Below are 27,781 nucleotides of genomic sequence, written 5' to 3'. Positions count from 1 at the left end.
AATAAAGTGGCTGGTAAGTGTTTATCTACAGTATAATAAAAAGTATAGTTCAACTTCATTTAAAAGATAGTTCACCCAAACCTTGTTTTGTGTTCAGCAGAACAACCGTTTAAAACCACTTAAGTGAGAGTAAATGATACTTTCACACAAGTATTTTTAAACTGTTGTTTTGCTGAACACAAAACAAGGTATTCTGAAGAATGTTGGGAAAAAGCAGCCACTGGCATTCACAGTAGGAAGAAAAAAATACTATAAAAGTCAATAGCTTTTTTTTTTTTAAACATTCTTCAAAATACCTTGTTTTATTTGATTAAATAGCCCCTTTCACACAGTGATACCAGTAAATATCCGGAAAATTTCCGGAACAACTTTACCGGTAAATTAAAAAAACTGCTGTTAACACAGGCGAGGACGTTACGGAAATTTTCCGGAAAAGAGCATTCACACATCCATTCCAAAATACCAGTAAATTCTGACATGATTCACCACAAATGAGCTTTAAATGGCTGCGCTTGTATTTGTAAACATTTGACTAAATTACAAACTCTGTGGATGATCAATATTTTGAACAACTTTTGCAGGATCACTTTCGCATGTCGGGATGTTCAATCTAGGTGTTCGAAAAGGTCTGTATGTGTGAAAGGGGCTAATATCAGGTTTCAGTAAGAAACACATCGTCATTTTGAAATATAAGTCTGCAGAGACTTCCAGTTCATGTGGACTTTAAATATTAAGCATTTCTGTTTATTTTAGGATACGCGTATCGACACTGTGATGCGTCAGGTAACTGGGAGCAGGTGTCCATTATAAACCGGACGTGGGCAAACTACACAGAATGCACCACTTACCTGCACACCAACCACAGTGATCAGGAGGTACATCAATTTATAACTCATCAAGTGAAATAATCTGTTGGAGCCAAACATGCTTACATATGAGCTCAGTGAACTTTTAAGCATATGACTGCAACTGACTGACCACCATTTTGTCAATTATTAATTCATTTAAATCACAGGTTTAAAACTCAGTTCCTGGTGGGCTGCAGCTCTGCACAGTTTAGTTCAAAACCTTATTAAACACACCTGATCAAACTAATTGAGTCATTTAGGCTTGCTTGATACCTACAAATGCATTAATAATTTAACAGCAAATTTCTTCTGGGTTTTTTTTTCCTTTAGGGCTCACAAGAGTTGTATTTAAAGAATTAGTTAACCAAAACATGCAATGAATTAGGAGTCTGGACCTTCATGCCGTCCACTAGTCCAGTTTTCTCCTGTGTGAGTTGAGTGTGCCTTCGCCGCAGCGTGTGTGCTTTAAAGGCTATATAGGGGCGCACCTGACCTCACCTGATCTCTGGACCGTTGCTTTAATTTCACTATTTAGTTGCTTTTTCATGTGATAAAATATAGAAATGTGTGTTCTGGTTGGGATGATGGGAGTGTTAGAAATTGATGACAGAAAGAATTTTCACTTTTGAGTGAACTTCTGTCACATATATTTTACAGCATAATTGACAGTGAGAGCATCACACCATATGACAGCGTCACACCATATGACAGCGTCACACCATATGACACAGCGTCACACCATATGACACAGCGTCACACCAAATGTCAGCGTCACACCATTTGACACAGCGTCACACCATATGACAAAGCGTCACACCATATGACATCGTCACACCATATGACACAGCGTCACACCATATGACAGCATCACACCATATGACACAGCGTCACACCATATGACACAGCGTCACACCATATGACACAGCGTCACACCATATGACAGCGTCACACCATATGTCAGCGTCACACCATATGACACAGCGTCACACCATATGACAAAGCGTCACACCATATGACAGCGTCACACCATATGACAAAGCGTCACACCATATGACAGCGTCACACCATATGACACAGCGTCACACCATATGACAGCATCACACCATATGACACAGCGTCACACCATATGACACAGCGTCACACCATATGACACAGCGTCACACCATATGACACAGCGTCACACCATATGACACAGCGTCACACCATATGACAGCGTCACACCATATGACAGCGTCACACCATATGACACAGCGTCACACCATATGACACAGCGTCACACCAAATGTCAGCGTCACACCATTTGACACAGCGTCACACCATATGACAAAGCGTCACACCATATGACATCGTCACACCATATGACACAGCGTCACACCATATGACAGCATCACACCATATGACACAGCGTCACACCATATGACACAGCGTCACACCATATGACACAGCGTCACACCATATGACACAGCGTCACACCATATGACAGCGTCACACCATATGTCAGCGTCACACCATATGACACAGCGTCACACCATATGACACAGCGTCACACCATATGACAGCGTCACACCATATGTCAGCGTCACACCATATGACACAGCGTTACACCATATGACACAGCGTCACACCATATGACACAGCGTCACACCATATGACAGGGTCACACCATATGTCAGCGTCACACCATATGACACAGCGTCACACCATATGACACAGCGTCACACCATATGACAGCGTCACACCATATGACACCGCGTCACACCATATGACAGCGTCACACCCTATGTCAGCGTCACACCATATGACACAGCGTTACACCATATGACACAGCGTCACACCATATGACACAGCGTCACACCATATGACACAGCGTCACACCATATGACAGCGTCACACCATATGTCAGCGTCACACCATATGACAAAGTGTCACACCATATGACAGCGTCACACCATATGACAGCGTCACACCATATGACACAGCGTCACACCATATGACACAGCGTCACACCATATGACACAGCATCACACCATATGACCCCATCACACCATATGACCCCATCACACCATGACACGGTATCACAGTTAGAAGCAGGGTTAGAACTACACTGTGCAGGGCTGCAGCCCTACAGAGGTTTGACACCCCTGATGTAAATGAATTATTATTACTGGTCACACACTAAAGTAATGTTTCATTAAATAATGTTAGTTACATAGTATACATATTTACTTATGCAAACAAATGATGAATAATGAATTCATTACAGATTTATTAATCTTTCTTAACAATAATGAAAATAAAGTTATAAAGTACATTGTTATTTCGTAAACTCACAGTGCTTTAATGTTAACTAGCACAGCTTTTAATAATGCATTAGTAAATGCATGATTTATAAATGCTGTACAAGTTTTGTTCATTCTTAGTTTATGTTGGCAAACAGAATAACTGCAGTAACATTAAAGGGATAGTTCACCCAAAAAAGAAACTGTGCTTATATTCACTCACCCTCACTCACCCTTTATGAGTTTCTTTCGTCTGTTGAACACAAAAGAAGATATTTTGAAAAAGGTTGGAAACCTGTAACCATTTATTGCAACACAGGTTTATTCTGAAAACGTAGCCCTGTATACATTTCTGGGGATCAGGAATTATGTAGCCAGAGCTACGAATGGCTGCTTTTAGTCTTTAAAACGAACGCTACGTGGCAGTATGACTCCATTCCTTCTCGCACTTAACCAGCTAATCACTTACCTCCATATGGATAGCTTCAAGTAGCTCAACATGTTAGTTGGCAGATTTGAGACACAAAGAGGAGTTGAGCATGACCACCGGGTTCAAGTCCAGTGAAGAATGGTAAGACAAAAACAGAAGCTAAAAAATAAAATAAACAAGTAATTAACAGGACGAGAATGTGGTGAAATCTGAAAATATGGTAAAGTCAGGCAACGGCTTTTCTTTTTCTGGATTGCTTTTAAACTATCAGTTGGGTTCAGGGAAGTGGGTGAGGGCTGGTAAATTGGGGCTTCTGAAACACTATTGGTTGTGTTTAGGGAAGGAGGAGGGTGGGTCAGTCGATCGTTCAGTCAGTCAGTCAGTCGACATGGCTTCTGGTGGATTTACGCAAGAACAGCAGACGCAAATGCCACTTGCGAGAGAAATTTGAGGTATTAAAAAGCATACGCAGCGGCCTCTGGTAGATGTATGCGAGAAGAGCAGACGCGAATGGCACTTGCAGGAGAAATATGAGATTTGAAAAGCATACACAGCGGCCTCTGGTGGATTTAAGTGAGAACAGCAGGCACAAATGACACGCGAGAGAATTGTGAGATATCACAAAACGTAAACCGTGGTCTCTGGTGGAGTTACGTGAGAAGAGCAGACGCGAATGGCACTCGTGAGAGAAATTTGAGATCTGAAAAAGCATCCGCAGCGACCTCTGGTGGATTTGCGAAAACAAAAACTGCAAAAAAGTACCTCCTGGGATGTATTTGGCGCTCTCCAGAAATGTATATAGCAGTTCATTTTCAGAATGAGCCTGGGTTGATTGACTTCCACAATATAAAAAACAAACACTATGGTTACACATCTTCAACATTTTTTAAAATATCATCTTTTGTGTTCAATGGAAGAAAAAGTCAAACAGCTTTAAGACAAGTGAATGATGGGTAAATGATGACAGAATTGACACTTTTGGGAGATTTATCCCACTATTAAAACCTTATTGTAAAGTGTAATCATTCTCATTATTATTAGAAAACAAATGGCTTTTGGAAAATATGAAGTCGTTTTATTTAGATTAAAGAATGTAAAGCAGCACATTTTTTTTTTACCTTTGGAGATTTGGAGTTTGAAGACCTAAAATATGCTTGTGTGTTTAATTAGGAAGTGTTTGAGCGCCTTTACCTCATGTACACTATTGGATACTCCATATCACTGGCAGCGTTACTGGTGGCGGTCTCTATCCTTTGCTATTTCAAGTAAGTGCAAAACGAGCATTTCATCAAATATCATCTTTTTAAATGTAGCACTGAATATATCCTGAGCAGTATACACGAAAACGACTTTAATTCATCAGGATGCTATCTTTAAACAGTCGAACACGAACAGCCTGTAAGCTTGTAGCTGATTCCTGCTACTTAGTGTGTGGTGCCTTGATGTCTATGTGATCCATGTGACTGATGTTTACTGAGATATCAGGGCTGCGATCTGATCAGACAGTCAGCAGGTCTATTGCTCTCTGAGCAAAGGAATAAGAAGGAATAATTGGAGCATATAATTAGATGGGCCAAATGTGCCCTTTACTGATCGGAACCGCGCCTGAACCACATTTTTTGTCAACAAATTGAACAAATTTAGTAATGTTGCAGTTTACAATGCTTAAACACTATCTTCTGTCTCAAAAATAAAGCTTTCACAGTAATGCACTCTTGAATAATTAAAAATATTATTGGAAAAATGATGTACAGCTCATGTGAGGTTATGATGAATTTCTTGGGGTTGTTTTATTTTCTAATAATTTACAAGACCATTATTAGTCCGATATTTATTTTATAAATCCAACTTTGATAAACTTCTACTGAGATAAAAAGTTCTTTGCGTTTTAAGGTTGAACCATTAAAGCCAATAAATAATCTTACATTCTAAGAGTGTTTGTTGCATAAATGTAGTAAATTGTTATAAACTCAAGAGTTTTTCAACAAATTATTAAAGGTGCAGGTGATTTGCCAATATGCTATCCATCACATAATATCTTTGGAAACAGTCCCTTCCCTGCCATCCGAAGCCACGCCTCCTGATAACACAAACGCACACCATAAAGATGACAGTAGACAACCCACAAGATCATGTCATTCAGCATTTAGAAAAATGTATAATATTTTAAAGTACTACAATTCTGAATGAAAAACTATTATATCTAGCACTTGTTTTCAGTTGTGTAGCAAGTAAAACTTGTCATAATGTGCAATATTTAATGCATGAAGGGATCGCTGATTTCACTCTCATGTGTTTTGTCTTGGGCATCACAAGCTGTCATTGTTCAAAAATGAACTAATGTCATGTGAATATAATGTCAACCTCACTTCAGTAAAACAGGCTATAGGTGGAATAGCTCGGTTTACTGATGTTCTGTTGTTAAACTAAATAAAAATTTACATTACTGATGCTGTAAACGGAATCTTATGAAATTAGAAACCTCCTAGAAATTGACAAGTCACATTAACGGCCTTCAATTTTTAATTGAATGAACGTTGTTTAGTCCTATGCCTTATTCATAATAAAAGAATACATATATAAATACATTTAGATCATTTACTTTAATCATTACTGTTGGAATGTGAAGAGATCTTCAACTGCCCCTTTAACTGGCAAAATTATTTAATGACTTAAAAACTCAAAAAGACAATATTAAAATTATATAAAAGTTCTTTGGGTAAATAAATAATTATGAATAATTTCCACAAATACTTTACCTATTCACCTTATTCTTAGCCAACGAGCGGGCGCAGCCATTTGAATCTCTTTGGCTCGAGACTTCAGGTCTCATTCACTTCCATTCATTTTTAGACATTAAAAACTGCTTGTTTCGCTGTTTGCTGTTGCAAACTGATATTTTCTTATTATAATATTCTACTTGGTCTGTATAGTCATGCAAACATTTGTTTGTAGAGCAAGTAGAGTTTTTTGTTGTTTATTATTCCTAGTCATTTTGTCACGAAATGGGGAATGATCACAAAATGCAAAAATCCAAGCGCAGCAATTTATTATAACAAAGACTAAGGTTTCCAAAAGACAAAGGTTTCCAAACTTGAACAGAACTAAAGCAGGATGCAAATCTAGTCCAAACAAGAGAACAGGCAAAAATCCAAAAACGAGTAAATACAAAAACAGGGTAGGAGTGCTAAAGAGTGCTAACGAAAACAAACACAAAACAGGAATCCAAGAATTATCAAAATACAAAAACTAGATGACCAGACAAACATACCAAACTTAAGGAGCTAACAAAATCCTAAGGCAACTAAACAGAGAACAAGAGGGTTTATAAAGACAGGACTAAATTAACAAACATGAAACAGCTGTAACATAACACAATCAGTGATACAAAGGATTATGGGAAATAAAGGGAAACTACAAAACAAACAAGTGCCCTCAAGTGTCCAAACTAGGGCACTGCAACAGGTGTGACACATTTCTCCCATAGACGAAACAATCGCGAAAACAGGCGCACTTCCGCATTTTAGAATAAGGTCAATACAAGTCAACCTCATTTTTTTCTCTCTTCTGTATTTTCTTTCTCTAGACGTCTCCATTGCACTCGTAACTACATCCACATCCACCTCTTCACCTCGTTCATATGTCGAGCAATCAGTATTTTTGTGAAAGACGCCGTTCTTTACGCCGTCACGAATGATGGAGAACTAGAAGATGGGGCAGTGGAACAAAGACCCATGGTACATTCACAAAAAACCCATTAGCACACAAATACATAACTAACGCTTTCCTAAGAGATCAACATCAGCTTTATTGGCCTGTGTGTTTATCAGGTGGGCTGCAAGGCTGCTGTGACCCTCTTCCTGTATCTGTTGGCGACCAATCATTATTGGATCCTGGTGGAGGGTTTGTACTTGCATAGTCTGATCTTCATGGCCTTCCTGTCTGATAAGAACTGCCTGTGGGCTTTAACAATCATAGGCTGGGGTGAGCTGGCACTTTTTGTTTTGCAGATAGCTGTTGATAGTAATATTTGTGAGCATTCTAGTATGAAACAAGATTTGAAAGATAAGAAACTGTTTGGAAATACGTTCACTTTCAACTTTTATAATTTTTTTAATCCTTTCAGCCGATCTCCGGGTCTGGGAGGAGCACTTTTAGCTTAGCTTAGCATAGATCATTAAATTGGATTTTGATCGTTTGAAATCATGACTCTGCAGTAACATCAGGGCTGGTGCTTCCATAGAGGCGACCTAGGCGGCCGCCTAGGGCGGCAGAATAGAGAGGGCGGCGTCCCCAAAACTACCCTCGCCACCCGCGCCTTCATTCGCGTCTAGGTTGGCAGAATAGAGAGAGCGGCGTCCCCGAAACTATCCTCGCCACCCGCGCCCACAATTATATCTGCGTCTAGGGTGGCAGAATATAGAGAGCGGTGTCCCCGAAACTACCCTCGCCACCCGTGCCTCAGTTATATCCGCGTGTAGCGCGGCAGAATAGAGAGGGTGGCGTCCCCTAAACTACCCTTGCCACCCGCACCTCAGTTATATCCACGTCTAGGGTGGCAGAATAGAGAGGGCGGCGTCCCATAAACTACCCTCTCCACCCACGCCTCAGTTATAGCCGCGTCTAGAATGGCAGAATAGACCCCCCCGGTTTCACTTTAGGTTTGAGGGCGGCGTGACCGACCTTTGCCTAGAGCGGCAGTTCAGCTTGCTCCGGCCCTGAGTAACATCATTTACTAATACTGACAGATGATGAAAAGTAGCTATTTTCTTCAACATAGGCTAAATCTGAAAAGGTTGCCCTATATACATTTCTGGAGATCGCAAATTATGTAGCCAGAAGTACATATGGCTGCAAATGAACTTTAAAACGAACGCTACAGGGCGGTATGTTGCTATTCCTTTTCGTGCCTACCAGCTGACCACTTACCTCGATATGGACGGCTTTCCCGCTGTTACCAGTTTGTCCAGTAGCTCGCCATGTACGTCGGCAGACTTGAGGTGCAGAGAGGAGTTGGCTACGATGACGGGGTTTGAGTCCAGAAAAGCGTGTAAGACAAAAACAGAAGCCAAAAAAATAAAATAAACCAGTAAATAACAAGGTGAGAATGTAGTAAAATCTGAAAATATGGTAAAAATCAGGCGAGGGCTTTTATTTTTCTGGATTGCTTTATAAAACTGTTGGTTAGGTTCAGGGAAGGAGGATGGTGGGTAAGTCGATCGGTCAGTCAGTCAGTCAGTCGACAGCGACATGAAATGCACTCACATGGAGAAACTTGAGATCTGAAAAAGTGTACACAGCGGACTCTGGTGGATTTGCGGTAACAAAAACTGCAAAAAAGTACCTACTGGCACATATTTGGCACTCTCCATAAATGTATATAGTGGTACGTTTTCAGAATGAGCCTGGGTTGATTTTCTTAGTCAATAGGGCTTGGAACTATACTCTTATTGCTGCGTAAAAACAAAGTCCCTCATACTTGAATATTTGAAATGAACCAGGCAGCTCATTCAAGATTAAAGCACTATTTAAATGAATGGGGGAATCCTGAAATCTCGAACACTGTTTGTTGAATATACCATTGAATTACATTTACCAAATCAGCAAAATCTGAAGTGATCTGTACAATTACTGTTGTCGCTGAAGCTCTAATTACATTTAAAGTGGACCTATTATGCAAAAATCACTTTTATAAGGGGATTAAACACAGTTGTGTGGCAACAGTTTTTATAATCACATTTGATAAAAACAGTCTGCAGAAACACTTTGATTGACATTCTGCCTTTTACCTGTCATCAGAGGGGAAAAACCCTGCCTGTTAGTGACAATCTCTCCCTTATTAGCATAAACAGCCCTGAGTGAAAAGCAGCTGACTGCCATTAGAGTTTTAGCATCATACCTGATGAAGATAATTTTGAAAAGAGGGCTGGAAGCAAAATCTCATTTGAATTTAAAGCAGCCCTCATTAAAACGGGGCAATTTCGATCACAGCCTAAAACTGGCAGTTTCAAAGAGTTATAAAGAATAATTTGTGGGGTATTTTGAGCTGAAACTTCAGATACACCATCTCCAGACATCAAAGGCTTATTCTATATTTTATAACAAGGGGCATAATAGGTCGCCTTTAAAACACATAACTTCCAGTTTGCTCCAGCTACAGTGCAAAGATTGGCATGACACAAATGTCATGGCTGGTTCAATGGTAACCAGAAGACGTGGTTATAAACACTGGTCTAACAGAAACAAATACTGAGCAAACACTGGAGGACAACACTGAAGGACACACTATGAGATGGGATGTGCTGTGATGTTTTTCTTCTGTCAAAATCAACACAGATACACAGTATTCGACTAAATGACATGGCATGGCCGTAACAAATCAGCAAATCTGTACAGACCCTCCCTTACTGATGTGCATGGCTATAAAGACTGATGATTGGCTATTTAGACCAGAAGGCGGGATTTAGCTGTGGCGGCCATACTGAGCGTTGCACTTTCCCCCAATAGTAGTAATGCCAGTGAAACTTCTTTGTATATCTATAGCACAGGTGTTAAATGCAGTTCCTGAAAGGCTGGCGTTTTGTCGATTTGTCCTACCATGTCAGATTGTCCTACCTCCTATTCAAAAAGTAGGTAGCACATTTTGATGAAGAAATATGCTACCCATCAGATTTTGCTATCAGTGTAAATTGTAATGTGGAGTAGCGTGATAAGAAGCTGTAATATCGCCATAACCCACCTAATCCCTAACCCCAACCTCAGAACCATTCAAATAAGAGTGTTGGTAGCATAATGTGATGGGTAGGCAAAAACGTCAGAAAACCGGAGCCCTGCAGAGTTTAGTTCCAACTCTGCTTCAACTCACTTACCTGCAGGTTTCAAACAAGTCTTAAGGACTCAATTAGTTTGATAAGGTGTGTTTAATTAGGGTTGGAACTAAACTGTGCAGAGTTGCGGCGCTCCAGGAGCTGAATTTGACACCTCTGATTTATAGTCTTTGGTAATATTTAAGGAACGGGTGCAATGATATTACGCAGCACCTGAAAATAGTCCCCAGCTGGGTAACAAGGTAACAGCACGTAATGACATTGCTCCTGCTGCAGCCATGGTATGGAAGCAAAGTTACTTGTCTCTTAGCCAAATGAACCTAGCAATATTGTCCATGGAAACTTTATTTTCTATCGATTTTAGTACATGATTTAACTATAGAATAGTGAAGCTTAACATAGGAAAAGTATTGAAATTTTTTGTGAATTTCTTATAGCAAGATGCTAATGGTCTAATCCAATTTAACGAATTATGCTAAGCTAAGCTTAAAGTGTTTCTGCCAGACCAGAAATCAGCTGAATGGATTCAAAAATGTTAAAACTTAACTGTTTACCTCTAAGGTAGTTGTTAAATGAGTCTATTTCCAAAAATAGTAGAGTGTTCCTTTTCAGATGTAAAGATGCTAGCACATACAATTTTGTATTAAAGTCCTGTTTCAGCCTCTCTGGTTTCCTGTTTTATAGGGATCCCAGCAGTGTTTGTGTCTATATGGGTCAGTGCCAGGGTGTCTCTGGCAGACACACAGTAAGTCTACACACACTAACAGATGGCACAAATACATTCGTTGCCAACATACATTTGTTTTTTATTACATTTCTGTTTAACTTTTAACCCTTAATTAGACACTTCTTCAAATACTCATTGGAAAAACCCTGCATAAATGGGGTTGTTACAAGATTTTTAAACTATTATGACTACACTCCCCTGAGACCTTTGTTTATCTTCAGAACACAAATTAAGATATTTTACATAAAATCTGAGAGCTGAGGGCCCGTAGATAGAAACATTCCTGAGACAAAAGCAAACAAACAAACAAACAAAACAATCTTTAATCATTCCATGTGACTTCAGTGGTAAAATTATAATCCAAAGCTCCAAGAATACTTTTAGGCACCACTTTTTTTATAAATATGACTCTTTTTGTCTGTATTGTATTGTATTGCCCATAGTAAACGCACAACCTAATCTGATGCGTAATAAATTGGCAAATAAAGTAGTTTAAGGAGTGCTATACATTTAAAAAGGTCATATTTTGGTTTTGGGGGTCTCCTCCAACAGCCTGATATGCATGTAAGGTCGAAACACTTTCATTTTCTTATAATATGCATTTGTTTTTACTTAATTATTCCAGCGACTCCCATATGACTTGTTCAGCGATTTATTTGTTCCCAAAACCCTCCTTAGCGTGATACTAATCTGCGCTGATTGGACCGATGACAGTCTGTTGCAATTGGTCGACAGCATTCAGCGCGAGACGGAGAGAAATGCCCACCATGGCTTGTCAACAGTACAGAAGTAGTCAGAGTGCATAGTGTATGGGTGAGCATACCTGCCAACACTTCTGTTTTCTGTTTTTTTTCTTTGTTCCGAAAACAAAGCAGCATGTGTCGCGTTTTCAACGTGGCATTAGACGCGATTATGAATATAAAGAGTTAACCAGATACAGTACAAGCGGTTTAATTGCAGGTACTTGCACTTGTGAAATAGAGGAAGAAACTGGTCTATGAACTGTGTTCTGTAAAGTTCCTGTCAAGTTCTGCAAAGTCTCACACATCAACAGTCTTTTCTGATCCTTCCTGTAACAAACGGCTAACAAATCTTCCATTGTAAGCATGTAGATTTTAGAAGCACTCATCAGAAAAATGACGGGGACACAGCACAAGGCTGGGGCTATAATGCTGATTTTTGCAAAAATAAACCTCAAGCACTGACTCTTCACAGCCTCATCTTTGGGAAGGGAAAATAACTTATTTTCCCTCACACTTCCAATAATATCCAGCTGAGCACAACATCTTTGCAACGATTCAACTGGCATTGGCTACAGTGTTTTTTCTTTGCTACTGTCTTTGTGGGCGGGGCCGGGGGGTTGAATTTCCCCGGCTTTGCACGCGCAACAAATGAGCGGTGCTTTAGTTCTGTATCCACGTCACGCCGTAGTGGCTAAAGACTCGTTATTAAGACAATTCATTTGAAACACGATGAGTTGACTCTTTAGCAGATGACTCAATAGTTTTAAACGCAGCACACTTTCAGATTTAAGTGTTAGCTGGATATTTCACTTCACGTAGAGCTGTTACACACTACATGAAAGGTCATTTTCAAAAACCCATAATAGGGGCTCTTTAACAGTTTTTTGGTGCACAAAGTGTTTTTGGAGCTTCGTATGATTACAGTTGAACCACCGAAGTCAAATGAAAGGATTAAACAATCTTTTTAATTCCTTTTGTGGACTTTAATGGTCAGGTCATTTAATCTAAAAAACCTTAATTTGCGTTCAGAAGATGAACTAAGGTCTCAAGCAGTGGTGGAAAGAGCACTAAAAAAAGCATACTTTAGTAAAAGTACCATTACTTGCCTAAAAATGTAGTGTGAGTAGAGTAAAAGTACCTGTTGTAAATATTACTCAAAGTAGGAGTAAAAAGTAGCCCTTTTAAAAGTACTCATGAGTAGTGAGTATTATGCTGTTAAAAGTTGATGCATTTACATGTAATTTGTGTATGTGTGTAAACGTAACATTCTGTAGTGCATTTAGTTATTGCCCAGCAGGCACACAATGTCATAAGACGTTAATATTAGGTTAGATTTAGGTTGTGATGTCAGGTGACCAAAATTTAATGTCTAGCCCGCGTCTAGGGAAAACATTTTTTTTTATGTCCAATAATGACGTCAAATGATGTTGATATTTGGTTGTTTTAGGTTGTTAGAAAGTGACTAGAATCCAATGTTAAGCTAACATCTTAAACCAACATCCTATTGATGTCAAACACTGACATTTATTCATCAGTTATAGCAACCAAAATTCAACGTCTGATAGATGTCATAGTGCTAACGTCGACAAAACGTCAAGCTGTAACATCATTAGACGTTGATATTTGGTTGGTTTTAGGTTGGACATTGGACATTGACATCGGGCTGACTCTACTTTATGAGCCCACATAGGGCTCATCAAACCACAAAATTGTCTTCCAAAAGGTTTAGGTTTTGTGTCATGGTTTTTAACAAACTTCAGACATGAGGTAATGTCAGTCCTTCTAAAAATATCTATTGCTGTATACAAAGCAAGAACAAATAACACCAAACTAAAATTATGTTACATTATAGAATTAAAATAATTAAAGTATTAAAAACATGAATTCTACAATCCTGAAAAAAAACAACAACACAAAATGTATTTCTCATTGAAAATAACAATTATAAATATTTTCTGAAGGATTAAAGGCTGGATTTCTGAATCTCCAGGTGCTGGGATATCAGCGCAGGCAATCTAAAATGGATCTATCAAGTACCAATCCTGGCAGCCATTGTTGTGAGTTTTTGACTTATAATTAAAATTATGATAATTGCAGTAATTATTGTAAAAAATTGTAAATTAGAAGTTTTTTTGGGGGGGGATTTTGTGATTCTTGCTTTAATTTTCCCCACTTATTTCTGCTTTCAAATTGCTTTATGGGAAGTTGATCTTTTGTCCAACAACTATATATATATATATATATATATATATATATATATATATATATATATATATATATATATATATATATATATCAGTGTAATGATATATGCAATAACAAAAAGCTGTATATCATACAGTGGAATAAATATACTGTATTTCAGAAATACTACATATTTTCTATTAGTAAAAACTCGACTAAAAAGACTTATGTTCCTCAACACTTTTCATCTAGGTAAACTTCTTCCTCTTCCTCAATATCATCAGGGTTTTGGCCTCTAAGTTGTGGGAAACAAACACAGGAAAACTGGACCCTAGACAGCAGTACAGGTTATAAATGACTACACACACGCACGCACGCACACACACACACACACACACACACACACACACACACACACACACACACACACACACACACACACACACACACACACACACACACACACACACACACACACACACACAGTTTATAAGGACTCTCCATTTGTTTCATGTATTTTATTCTCTAAATTAATTACTTATACACTCCATGGTCACTTTATTAGGTACAGCTGTGCAACTGCTCGTTAACGCAAATTTCTGATCAGCCAATCACATGCCAGCAACTCAATGCATTTAGGCATGTAGACATAGTCAAGACGATCTGAATGGGGAAGAAATGTGATTTAAGTGACTTTGAACGTGGCATGGTTGTTGGTGGCAGACGAGCTGGTTTGAGTGTTTTAGAAACTGCAGATCTACTGGGAATTTCACACACAACCATCTCTAGAGTTTACAGAGAATGATGCAATAAAGAGAAAATATCCAGTGAGCGGCAGTTCAGTGGGAGCAAATGCCTTGTGGATGCCAGAGGTCAGAGGAGAATGGCCAGACTGGTTCAGGCTGATAAAGGCAACAGTAACTCAAATAACCACTCGTTACAATTGAGGTATGAGGTACAAGAGCTATGAATGAACGCATAGCATGTCCAACCTTGAAGCGGATGGGCTACAGCAGCAGCAGACTACACTGGGTGCCACTCCTGTCAGCTAAGAACAGGAAACTAAGGCTACAATTTGCACAGGCTCACCAAAATTGGGCAATAGAAGATTGGAAAAACGTTGCCTGGTCTGAGGAGGTAAGATTTCTGCTGCAATATTTGCATGGTAGGGTCAGAATTTAGCATCAGCAACATGAAAGCATGGATCAATCCTGACCTAAGTAAACGGTTTAGTCTGAGGTGATGGTGTAATGGTGTTGGGGGATATATTCTTGGCACACTTTAGGCCCATTACTACCAATTGACCATCGTGTCAATGCCACAGCCTACATGAGTATTGTTGCTGACCATGTCCATCCCCTTATGACCACAGTGTACCCATCTTATGATGGCTACTTCCAGCAGGATAACGCACCATGTCATAAAGTGAGAATCATCTCAGACTGGTTTCTTGAACATGACAATAAGTTCACTGTACTCAAATGGCCTCCACAACCACCAGATTTTAATCCAATAGAGAGCAGAGCACCATTGGTATATGGTAGAGTTGAAGATTCGCATTATGGATGTGCAGCAATTTAATGTGCAGTAACTGTGTGATGCTAATATGTCAATATGGACCAAAATCTCTGAGTAATATTTTAAGTACCTTGTTGAATCTATGCCACGAAAGATTAAAGCAGTTCTGAAGGCAAAAGTGGGTACAACAAAGTACAACTAAGGTGTACCTATTAAAGTGACTGGTGAGTGTATATTATACTTGTAATTAAATGGCTTACCCCAAGCCCTAACCACATTCCAAAATCCCAATCCTCAGAGAAAACCTTTAGCAATTTTCAATGTAAAAAGACCCCATTATGTATCATTTTTAAGCATTTTGAATGACAAGGACATGGACAGTGTCTTTATAAATCACCCCAACATTGTAATATCCACAGTCATAAACATGTCATTATACTCATTTGTCAACACTGTAAACCACCAAAACCAGTACACGCACATACACTGGGAGTTTGTGACTGGTATTGCCTTTTTTGTGGCCTATAGGAAGCTGCTGAAGTCAACAATGGTGCTGATGCCACTGTTTGGAGTTCATTACATGCTGTTCATGGCTCTTCCGTACACTGATGTGACTGGTTTGCTGTGGCAGATTCAGATGCATTACGAGATGCTCTTCAATTCTTCGCAGGTATCCATTTATGCATTTTAATTCAGACTTCTGAATATATAAATTTTCACAGTATGTCTGATAATATTTTTTTCTTCTGGAGAAAGTCTTATTTGTTTTACTTCGACTAGAATAAAAGCAGTTTTTTTATTTTTTAAACACCCTTTTAAGTACAAAATTATTAGCCCCTTTAGGCAGATTTTTTTTTCGATAGTCTACAGAACAAACTATCATTATACAATAACTTGCCTAATTACCCTAACCTGCCTAGTTAACCTAATTAACCTAGTTAAGCCTTTAAATGTCACTTTAAGCTGTATAGAAGTGTCTTAAAAAATATCTAGTCAAATATGGTTAGCGGTCATTATGGCAAAGATAAAATAATCAGTTATTAGAAATGAGTTATTAAAACTATTATGTTTAGAAATGTGTTGAAAAAATTTGCTCTCCGTTATACAGAAATTGGGGGAAAAAATAAACAGGGCGCTAATAGTTCAGGGGGGCTAATAATTCTGACTTCAACTGTATATATATATATATATATATATATATATATATATATATATATATATATATATATATATATATATATATATATATATGTATATATATATATATATGAATGTACGTATGTATGTATGTATGTTTGTATAGTTTAGATAAAACTCCACCAAGTCTTAAAGTAAAAATATAATTTTTTAAACACAATTCTGAACTCCAAACATAATACAATGGACAATTTTAAAACATAATATTTTCATTTTGACAGGGTTTCTTTGTGGCGTTTATTTACTGCTTCTGCAATGGGGAGGTGAGTGTTTAACAACTTTAAATCTGTGTGTGATAACAATGAATGTAACGTCAATGCATTACGTCATTGCATCTGTAGCGTAAGTATCTGTATAGAGGTTATGCATTGATGTTTAGATGTTGCATTCCCATGTGAACATGCCAGAACAAAATTGGTGAAAAATACCAGGACCAAAATTACACTGCCAACAAGCCTGTGTTGGTCCTTAATGGGCCCACTTAGGGCTAGTCTAATGACCCCCAGCGGACTGCAAGCGCAGGGCCTTTGAGAGTTTGCTCCAAGCAGAACTTTGGACATTAAAGGGCTGGTCCCACATGGGCAACCCTCAGCTAGCCCCTCAAGAAAGTCCCACTAGGTCCAAACAACAACTAAACATCTGTTTCAGATTAAAAACTTTTCAGTTCAGCCATTATACATCTGGATTCCTTCAAGCCGCTCCCGCCTCTGTCACTTTATTCAAGAAACTTTTAATCGGTATGCAATGTTCAGCCTCAACAGCAGGTAACAAATTTACAATAGGTCAGATTTTAGACGTGAGAGAGGTTTGTAAATGTTAAAATAATGACACAAAGGTAACTGTAGGAAAGGTGTATTTACAAGCATTCAATGGGTTTTAAAACGACCCATTAAAACAATATTTATATGAGAGATTTGGGAGGGGTGTACTCATATATGTTGTACACATACAGTACAATCGATAGCTATCAAGAGTTCATGTTGAAACTGTTAATCCAACTACACAGCAGCTTTCCCCTTAAGATTTTCTGTTGTTCATCATGTACAGGTGCAGGCAGAGGTGAAGAAGGCCTGGTTGCGACGCAGTCTTGCGTTAGACCTGAAGCAGAAGGCTCGAGTCCACAGCAGTGCGGGATGTGGAAGTGGTTACTATGGAGGAATGATGTCCCACACCACCACACAGAGCGTGTGTCTCAGTGTCAGTGGTGCTAAAGGCGGTCATTCTCTGCACACCATAGGAGCCAAAGGACAATCCCGTCTACAACATTCAGGAAACTTACCCGGCTACGCGCCTCAGGACACAGAGACTTTGTTTTACCCAGTGGTCCCAAAGCAGAAAGAGACTCCATGCAGACAGAGCAGCAGGAATGCAGAGGAAAGCGAGCATGATTTTGAGCCATATTTCGTAGCGGATGAGGAACATTCTGGATCCATGTCTTGGAAAGAACTAGAAACGATGCTTTGATGTAACTTGCTGGATATTATAATTGGTGCTTGCTATTGTCAGAAGTTCTAAGTTATAAAAGCTTGTTTTTTGCCACAGGATACAAAACATTACAATAATAATTGTAGCTTTTTATCTCACATTTCTGAGTTTCTTTCTTGCAGTTGTGAGTTTATATCTTGATATCTGAAATTCTTAAAACTGTTTAAATCTTGCAAATGAACATCTCACAGCTTTGAGAAAAAAAGCAACAAGTAAACACGGTAATATTTTTCTCATAATTGTGTTTATTTTGGCAAAATTCAGAGTTTTTTTTATTGAAATGTGAAAAATATCATAATTGTTAGAGATAAACTCAGAATATTCTTTTATCTCAGTCCTTTTTTTTAAATTCTGTGGCAGAATCAGCCTTCCATATTAAGTGTTAAACTAGTAGTTCATTCAACAATATTTGTGGCATAATGTTGGTTATCAAGAATATAAATGAGTGAATGGGTCCATTCTGTATTCAACTACTTACTGGTGTTGACAGAATAGCCAAACATTGTAAATAATAAGTGTTTACATGTTTTCTGTGTAAAGTTATATAAAACTTTGTAACGATCACTGCAAAAGATGGGTTTTAAACAGATTTACAGCTCAAAATATATTTTAACATATTAAAGAATATGAAAAAATATTTAAGATTTGCTTTTCTAAAATACAAATGTATAAAATAAGATAATTTGTAGATAATATAAATGTAAAAAATATTAAAATCAGAAGTTTGCTCTCTGTTCACTTCTAATGTGAGTGTCTCACCACACTGTAAAACCAAATTGTTAAGGTAACTCAAACCATTTGAGGAAAACTATTGCAACAAACCATTTGAGCTAAAAAAAAATCAAAAAAAATCTGTGAATTAGAGCTGCACAATTAAAAGAAAAAAAATCGCCATCTCGATTTGATCGCCTAGACGATCTTAATCCAGCATTTCTATGATTCTGTCAATTATATTTTCAAGTTCAGGGGAGAAAAAAAGGCAGCTGTACAAGTCTTCACATTGTTTTACATACGTTGTTCAGTAACGTGGACACCAATGGTGTTAAAATGAGTTTGACTAAGCAGTCAAAACGAAACCAAAAGCTTGCACAACATTTAAATAAGCATATGGCATTATAGAGTTATGATTAGGCTATACGACAAGCATTATATGCAAAGACGATAATATTAATATATATATATATATATATATATATATATATATATATATATATATATATATATATATATATATATATATATATATTTTTTTTTTTTTTTTTTTTTAACCATATGTTTGAGACATAATAACAGCCCACTCATGTTTACCTTTATTTTACATCTACAGAATTGTGAGAAAATCGTGATCTTTATTTTATGCAAAAAAATCTAAATCTAAAAAATCGATTCTTTTTTTTTTACCAGAATCGTGCAGCTCTACTGTGAACTTAATCCATTTGAGTAAATGAAGCAATTTGAGCACAGTAAAACCCAACAAATGAAGAAAACTCAAATCATCTGAGTACTGTAAAACCCAATAAGTTAAGACAACTCAAACCATTTGAGGAAAACTATTGCAACAAACCATTTGATTAAAAAAAAAATCTAATCTATATGAGTACTGTAAACTTGCTCCACTTAAGTTTAAGTAATGAGGTATTTAATTAACTCATGACCTTCAACACTGAGTTCAAAACTTTTTTTAAATGAGTAGAATTAACTTTCAGTAAATTTTGAGTTAACTACACTCATTTCATTTGATAAAGTTGACTGTTGGGTACAGTGCATAACCTCAAACAAGCAATGAGTCTGCATTATTATTTTTATACCACAAATGATCTTTATACCACAAATACTGTTTTTACATGCTGAATAATTAAACTGAATGAATAAAAAAATGAATAAACACAAATTATATAGATTTAAATCCTAGAATCTAGACCTGGGCCAATAAGCAACCATCTAGCAATGGTCTGGCTTTTCTAAAATAAACTCTTAACTGCAGAGCAACAAAATATAAAGCTGTAAAATAAAACTGTGAACTCAAAATCCTTTTAAAAGTGCAAGCACTATGTTCTTGAGCAAATGTTGAGTTTTGAATATTGTGATTATGTATGTCTAAAGCTTTAATGTGAGTACATTTCTGTCAAGAGTACTGTGCATACAATAGGCATTTATTATTAATCTAATTCATTAGTACAGTGTACCATTCAGTTTATTCCACAGCTAACCCCATTTAAACCATGTTCATACTTTTAAAATAAATTGACATTTTTCACAATTCACCTATTTCTGTTATTTCTAATCATTTGTGATGAATGCATTTTGAAAAATATGACTGATTTAAGGGGATCATAAGCTGCTCTTTTGAATCTGATAATGTTTTCTATTGGAACAAACATTTTCTCTTTCTCCTACAGTCTTTCTTCTACTGTGAACCTATACATCTCACATTCTTTCAGCGCTCTGCCCCAGATGCCCTCTCATTGCAGTCAGGAATTTCACAGCAGACCTTCAAGTCTCTTTCAAAACCTAGACCAAAACAAAGAGTCTTGGAATGCCCCACAAATATGCATTGTCTGTTACACTTTGGGTATTATGATTCCGTAGTACACGTCCAGTAAACAATTACTGACATTTATTTATATTTACAATTACAACCGCAGGTCCTGCAAGCAACTTGAATGATGCTAGCAAGAGGGTCTCTGGTGGATACATCAGTGACTAAATCCTAATCAATTATAAGTAAACGTGAGCTATATGCTTAAAGTCATTAAGGTGTTCTATAAAGAAAATCTGGGTATACCTAGGCATAGACGAATAATAAGAAATCAGTATATTGAAATGGCGGCATCACAATGATTTAATGGTTAGCACTGTCACCTCACAGCAAGAAGTGTGGTGAACTAATCTGAAAAGAAAATGAATGAATCAATGCATATATACAGTATTAGGCCTAAACAATTCTAACATTTTTGGCTCAATACACCAACACAATGGATTTGAAGTGAAACGAACAAGATGTGCTTAAACTGCAGACTGTCAGCTTAAATTTGAGAGTATTTGCAAATCAAATGAACGATGTAGGAATTACAACAGTTTGAATACGTGCCTCCCACTTGTTAAGGATCCAAAAGTAATGGAACAATAGTCTTCTCAGCTGTTCCATGGCCAGGTGTGTGTTATTTCCTCATTATCCCAATTACAATGAGCAGATAAAGATCCAGAGTTAATTTCATGTGTGCTTTTTGCATTTGGAATCTGCTACTGTCAACTCTCAAGATGCGATCCAAAGAGCTGTCACTATCAGTCAAGCAAGCCATCATTAGGCTGAAAAAATCAAAACAAACCCATCAGAGAGATAGCAAAAACATTAGGCATGGCCAAAACAACTGATAGGAACATTCCTAAAAAGAAAGAGTGCACCAGTGAGCTCAGCAACACCTAAAGACCAGGAAGTCCACGGAAAACAACTGTGGTGGATAACTGAAGAATTCTTTCCCTGGTAAAGAAAACACCCTTAATAACAGTTGGACAGATCAAGAACACTCTCCAGGAGGTAGGTGTATGTGTGTCAAATTCAACAATTGAGAGAAGACTTCACCAGAGTGAATACAGAGGGTTCGCAGCAAGATGTAAACCATTGGTTCGCCTCAAAAACAGGAGGGGCAGATTAGAGTTCTAAAAAAGCCTTCTTAGTGCTGGAACAACATTGTGTGGACAGATGAGATCAAGATCAACTTGTACCAGAGTGATGGGCAGAGAAGAGTAGAGAGGAGTCGCTGGGGAACTTCAGATCATTTTGGAAGGGCACTTTCTATCCAAGACTAAAAAGGACATGTGCACTGCACAGGTTGAGCCCTATGTGTGCACGTGCCTGCAAGGTAATACCTGGTGATTTGTTTTTATATCATTATAACATTAATTATCAATGAACTGTAGGTTCACTGAATGAGTGTGATTACATTTATTTAAGTAATTTATGGGCTTATCGTTCAGTGTGACCATTTCAGACATCTTCACTCTTCATTAAAACCTGATGCCTTATTGAGTGAAATCATTCACTTTGCAGTTATACTTACTTACTTACTTATGCCCTCCACCCCTTCCGGGGCATGGGCCGCCAAAGGTAGATCTCCAGAGGTTCCTGTCCTGGGCCATTCTTTCTACTTGTCCCCAGGTGTAACCCATCCTTGTGATCTCTGCGTCGAGGTCGCGTCGCAAGGTGTTTCTTGCACAGCATCTCTCCTGCTTCCCTTGGGGGTTCCATCTGAGAGCCTGTCTGGTGATGCTAGTTGGTGGTTTGCGAAGGGTGTGCCCTATCCAACCCCATCTTCGCTTCCAGATTTCTGTTTCTATCGGAGGTTGACAGGTCCTTCTCCATAGGTCGGTGTTACTGATCGTGTCAGGCCAGCGAATGTGCAGAATCTTTCTGAGACAGGTGTTGATGAATGTTTGGATCTTTCGGGTGGAAGCTTTGGTTATCCTCCAGGTCTCTGCCCCGTACAACAATACTGATTTCACATTAGAGTTAAACAGGCGGATCTTCGTGGTCATGGTAAGTTCTCTCGAAGCCCAAATGTTCTTAAGCTGGATGAAAGCAGCTCTTGCTTCGCCGATTCTTGCCTTAATGTCTTTATCAGTTCCACCCTGCTGGTTGATGATGCTGCCTAGGTAGGCAGTTATAGTGTTACTATTTTGATTCATATGTCTGTTTTTGTAAATCATAGAATAAATTAGACTTTCTTTGGCATTTAACCTTTCTGTCCTCAGTTGTTCAGTGACGTAATGGCTAAAATAAAATCATAAAAAGATGTTTGTGTATTTTACGTTAATAACACATTACATATTGGCAATAATAAGAATTTGTTAAATGTTTAATTAACTATATTAAAAGGCATTCAGTTATCTCATGTAATAACATATTGGTAGATGCTATGTTTTGCTACATTAAACAAAGTTTACTGGCCATTAAAAGTAGGTTTGAACATTTACAGTATATTTTACTGAAAGCAGTAAAGACAAAGAAACTGCTGTCATTGGGTATAAAATAGGTTTTATTCTTAAACAGAATACATTTTAAAAATATTTCTTATTCATTTGTTCCTATTCCTGTTCTCATATCAAAGCATATTATGTTAGTTTACCTCATCCTCTAGAAACTTCACTTGTGTCTACTGTAAACTAGCTAGTGTGTGCGTCTTCAGCTCCTCTAGCTTCACACAGAGCCTCAACGAGGCAGCAGAGGAAGTTCAGGATCTGCTCTCCTCAGTTCCTCTGCTACTCCTGCTCTCCCTCTACAAATCATTGACAGTGTTTATCTACACTCATCAAGACAATGCAACTCAAGCCATGACTGCAGCATTCAGGTAAGTGTGATGTCACTAGCCACCTGTGCAGTGCAACCAGGCATGGCGCTCAATGTCATTTAAAGTGGGCCGATCAGCTGGCGATGCACTGAGACACCAGCCAATCAGCTGACGGCACTCTGAACACACAACACCGTCTTCAGAAACCCACAACAACACACTTCTGCTCGCTGAAACACCGTCTCCATCTGTGTCTGAATCTCTTACCTGTTGACAGATTCCTAGTAAAGTGCAGTGTGCTTCTGGACGTGACCCTCTGTGCGCCTCTGAAGGGGAAACGGTCACACAGGATGTTGTAGAGGGTCACTCCTACTGACCACACTGTAGCTGGAGTGGCATTATAGCGCTGTCTGCTAAACCACTCAGGAGGAGCGTATGCAGGAGTGCCTGAGAGACACAAGAAGACCACAAACACACTCAAAATGCTCATCACAAGTTCACAAACATCCACAGAATGCTTTCGTTCGCAACCCAAACCCACCTGCAAAGTATTTGTAGGCCGAACGCTTCAGCAGATCTCCACAGCCGAAGTCCAGCAGCTTGATGTCCTGGGACTCTGTGGAGATCAGCAGGTTCTCTGGTTTGACATCCCGGTGCAGGACGCCGCGGCTCTCGCAGTGTTTCAGCGCCGCGATCAACTGCACCAGCACTTCTCTGGCTAGACGCTCGTCCAGACAGCCGTTCTCCTCACAGAAACTCTGGAGATCTTGGCATGGAGCCGGACGCTCCAGGATCAGGACGTAGCGTCTGGGACGGTCAAACCAGTCCAGCAGCTGCAGGACACTGGGGCAGGCAGGAGCTGAAGTGACGCGGGTCATCAAGGCCACCTCCAGCGGCAGCCGACCCTGACCTTCCTGCAGGACGAACAACTCCATTACATCCAGCACTGAATCAAGCACAACAGATTCACACGGGGACTTACAACTTTCAGTCTCCTCTGCGTCCGGTCCTTACACACGTACTTGATGGCCACCTGCAGATAGTAAAAGCACAGTAAATCACACCTGCCTCATTTAACATTTACTGACAGCAACATTTCTGAATGAAGGAGGGAAGAAAACGTCTTACTGGCAGTCCATCAGACCTGCGGATCCCAGCAAACACTGAGCCGAATCCACCGCGTCCCAGCAAGGGGCCCTTCATATACAAGTCTGCAACACAGAGGAGCACAAGAATTGCTGCAGGGTCTTTGATGACAAATCATTTCAGATTTGTCATAACAAGAAGAGTCATAACAAGAAGATGAGTGTGTGCTGACCTCTGCGAGAGCGCTTGGCCGGTCTCCTGGACGAGGTGGACTGCGTTTGCTGGCTGTCGCTCTGCCACTTCCTCTTCTTATTTCTCTGGTCGGTGGAGACAGACTCAGCCAACTGGGAAGGCAGAGGAGCCAAATGACTAGGAAGCTCAGCGGTGCCATCATGTGTGCCTATGTCCAGAGCTGCTGTCTGAGTGAAAGCAACACTCCTGGATCTGGAGCGGCCTGAGGCTAAAAGACAAATCACACACAGCAAACACTCAACAGTGAAACTGTTTAAGCAATAAGATGTGTTTTAGTCAGATTTTAAAAGATTTGGATTTCTTTTGTTGTTGTTTAATATTAGTTTTATAATGAAGAGGCATTTATTTTAATAAAGTAGGATGAATACATTTGATCAGTTTACAGCAAATAAATTAAAATTAAGTGAATTAACTTGGACATAGTTTTTACATTTAGTGAAACATTGTAGAACATAGCATGCCAATAATAAAGAAAATGAAAGATTTTAAATACTCACCTCGTCTTTCACCCATCTCCGCCATGAACAGCCTCAAACTCCAACTTAAAGAAAAACAAACAAAAAGAAATAAATATTAAAATAAAATAAATGAATAAATAATAAAATGGAAAATAAAAAGAGCACAAATTAAACCATAAAAATACAAAAGCACAACAAAAGAACTGTCCTGAGAAATAATCTGGACTTTTTTTTCGAAAAAAGAAAGAAACTATTCAAAGATAAAATCCTCCGATCTCCTTCTGCAATAAAAGTCTCCTGTCAGAAATCCTCCGGGCTCTTGAATATTCGCAGTATTGCACAGAAATCCTCTCCAAAAGTCTCTGAGTTCGCCTCGTCTCTCAACCAACAGCGTGAGATGGTTTCGCGTGTTTATATATCGAGTCAAATGTCAAATTATAACACGCGTTGCTATGGCAACTTAATTTCAAAAACCGCTAATTTAGATACCTGTCCTCGCATGTAACGTAAGCATAATAAATAACATACGCATTAATATATTTTAATAGTTTTACATTAAAATATATATAAAAAATTATTCTTGGAGTAATTACTTAATTTTATTTTATGGCCTAAAAATCAGTGTCAATCGCAGACATGCGCAATCAATAGGTTGTTTGCAGTCACGTGGTACTAATGACACGAGATGGCGCTCAGGAAGTAACATTATAAAACTGAAAGGTAACTTCTTAATTCCTGGGAAACCTTTTTTTATCGATTGGTGGTTCGAAAGAGTTTTTTGTTTTGGACTTATTTAAAAATGATGTCAATATTCTGGAATATGGAGAATTTATGACATTTTATAATTTTCCTCTGCCAGCCAAATCCTTCAATTGTGTTATAAAGAGCTTGTCACCAGGTTATGTGCATTTATTTTAAATATTTCTTTACTTTAATGAGAGGAAAACAATTATGCCTAAACTTTTTTGGATGGAGTGTCTTTTTTTTATAATAAATGTGACAACACATGTCAGACGATTGTTACATTACTATACCTCCCTTTCTGGACCAATTTTTCTGACAGCGTTCAAAGGAAGAGAGCGTGGTTATTACCTGAAAAGTTCAGCATATCCAACAAAATAAGAGTGATACACTGTAAGATGTTGCATAATGTATATCCTACAAACTCCCAAATTGCTAATTATTTTGATATATCTAATTTATGTACTTTCTGCAATATACATGAAGTTGCATTCACGTTAAACTACTTTGGAACAACATTTTTAAAATTTATTTATTGTCCTTATTTAAATATGATTTAAATTTGTCTATAAAAGATATATTTCTGTATTTCTCCGGTAATGATCATGCTCTTGATCGTATTGTTAATTTTTTGTGTAATACTGTAATTTTTTTATACACAAAAATAAGTTCCCTAAAGACAATACCTAGATTTAATACTTTTCTTGCTGAAATTTCATTCAATATTGAATCTCTTAAGCTTATTATTAATAATAATAATAAGAATAATGTTTCTTAAAGCTTATGATAGTTTTTTCTTAATGATTAAGGCTTTGTTAAGTTTTTTTTTTTCTTTTTCTTATTTCCTAATTTTTTGTTATTGATGTGTTAGTGATGCTATTTTTATTTATTCATTTATTTTCTTGTCGGCTTAGTCCCTTTATTAATCCGCAGCGGATGCCCTTCCAGCCGCAACCCATCTCTGGGAAACATCCACACACACATTCACACACACACTCATACACTACGGATAATTTAGCCTACCCAATTAACCTGTACCGCATGTCTTTGGACTGTGGGGGAAACCGGAGTACCCGGAGGAAACCCACACGAAGGCAGGGAGAACATGCAAACTCCACACAGAAACGCCAACTGAGCCGAGGTTCGACTATTTTATATTCAATAAAAAGTTATTTTAAAAAGCTGAAAGCGGGGTTGAAGTGGATAGAGAAATAGTCTTGTGATTTTTGTGGCATTGTTTAAGAACCTGCTACTCATCTGTTTTTCAATGTGTACACTCAAGATTATTTTAGATTGATGTTTCTAACTGTTTCAAGGACATTTGGTACACTAATACAAACTGGATTGTATGATGTCATATTTGCTTTAGTACAAAATAGAATTGATTCAAAAAGTACCGCTTATGTTCTATACAGCTAATAATATAACTTGGAAAATACCATGTTCATGTCAAGAAATGGGCCAAAGCTAAGCCAAATTGTGAACATTTTATAAAGGAGATCAAACAATATGGTACTACAATATGTAACATTAGAAACAGAAAAGCTAAAAAAAACATATGTAAATTTAATTTAATTAAATAGATGTTTTATTATTATTATCTTATCTATTTATATTTATTTTATTTATTGTACCCCTGGCATCTGTTTATTTTTTTGATTGTAAAACTAATATAACTTCTCCCATTTTTATTTCGCTCCTAATTGTTGTGAGATGTA

At 38.1% G+C, this 27,781-nt stretch overlaps 2 protein-coding genes across 6 annotated transcripts in view; one reads left to right on the top strand and one right to left on the bottom strand.

Moving 5' to 3' along the window:
* The window catches only part of pth3r (parathyroid hormone 3 receptor), a 38,397-nt gene extending 20,062 nt beyond the window's left edge, over positions 1-18,335 (top strand). The window contains 10 exon segments of the mRNA NM_131378.1: positions 754-875; positions 4,728-4,822; positions 7,144-7,294; positions 7,388-7,541; positions 11,069-11,129; positions 13,845-13,911; positions 14,291-14,385; positions 16,085-16,226; positions 16,975-17,016; positions 17,801-18,335. Of these exon segments, the coding sequence (NP_571453.1) occupies positions 754-875; positions 4,728-4,822; positions 7,144-7,294; positions 7,388-7,541; positions 11,069-11,129; positions 13,845-13,911; positions 14,291-14,385; positions 16,085-16,226; positions 16,975-17,016; positions 17,801-18,217 (1,346 nt within the window). The 3' untranslated portion in view covers positions 18,218-18,335.
* pimr46 (Pim proto-oncogene, serine/threonine kinase, related 46) overlaps positions 1-26,002 on the bottom strand; it is a 45,832-nt gene extending 19,830 nt beyond the window's left edge. Inside the window, exons 1-9 of one of the 5 annotated variants that reach the window (XM_087275925.1) lie at positions 25,527-26,002; positions 25,362-25,405; positions 24,845-25,072; positions 24,655-24,737; positions 24,509-24,559; positions 24,068-24,440; positions 23,794-23,973; positions 23,610-23,705; positions 23,257-23,514 (exon numbers count right to left, since the gene is read on the bottom strand). In XM_087275925.1, the coding sequence (XP_087132051.1) occupies positions 23,498-23,514; positions 23,610-23,705; positions 23,794-23,973; positions 24,068-24,440; positions 24,509-24,559; positions 24,655-24,737; positions 24,845-25,072; positions 25,362-25,386 (1,053 nt within the window). In that variant the 5' untranslated portion in view covers positions 25,387-25,405; positions 25,527-26,002 and the 3' untranslated portion in view covers positions 23,257-23,497. Of the gene's footprint in view, positions 1-3,596; positions 3,717-8,486; positions 8,575-19,504; positions 22,888-23,256; positions 23,515-23,609; positions 23,706-23,793; positions 23,974-24,067; positions 24,441-24,508; positions 24,560-24,654; positions 24,738-24,844; positions 25,073-25,361 lie in introns of those variants that run through there. The other 4 variants (XR_015503885.1, XM_087275926.1, XM_087275927.1 and 1 more) reach the window with 4 other exon arrangements.
* Between the last annotated feature and the right edge of the window lie 1,779 nt (positions 26,003-27,781).

Source organism: Danio rerio, chromosome 12 (assembly GCF_052040795.2).
Source record: "Danio rerio strain M-AB ecotype USA chromosome 12, GRCz13ab, whole genome shotgun sequence".
Classification (NCBI taxonomy): Eukaryota; Metazoa; Chordata; class Actinopteri; order Cypriniformes; family Danionidae; genus Danio; species Danio rerio.
The sequence above is the reverse complement of the archived record's forward strand: the minus strand, read 5'-3'. Positions and strand labels throughout refer to the sequence as shown.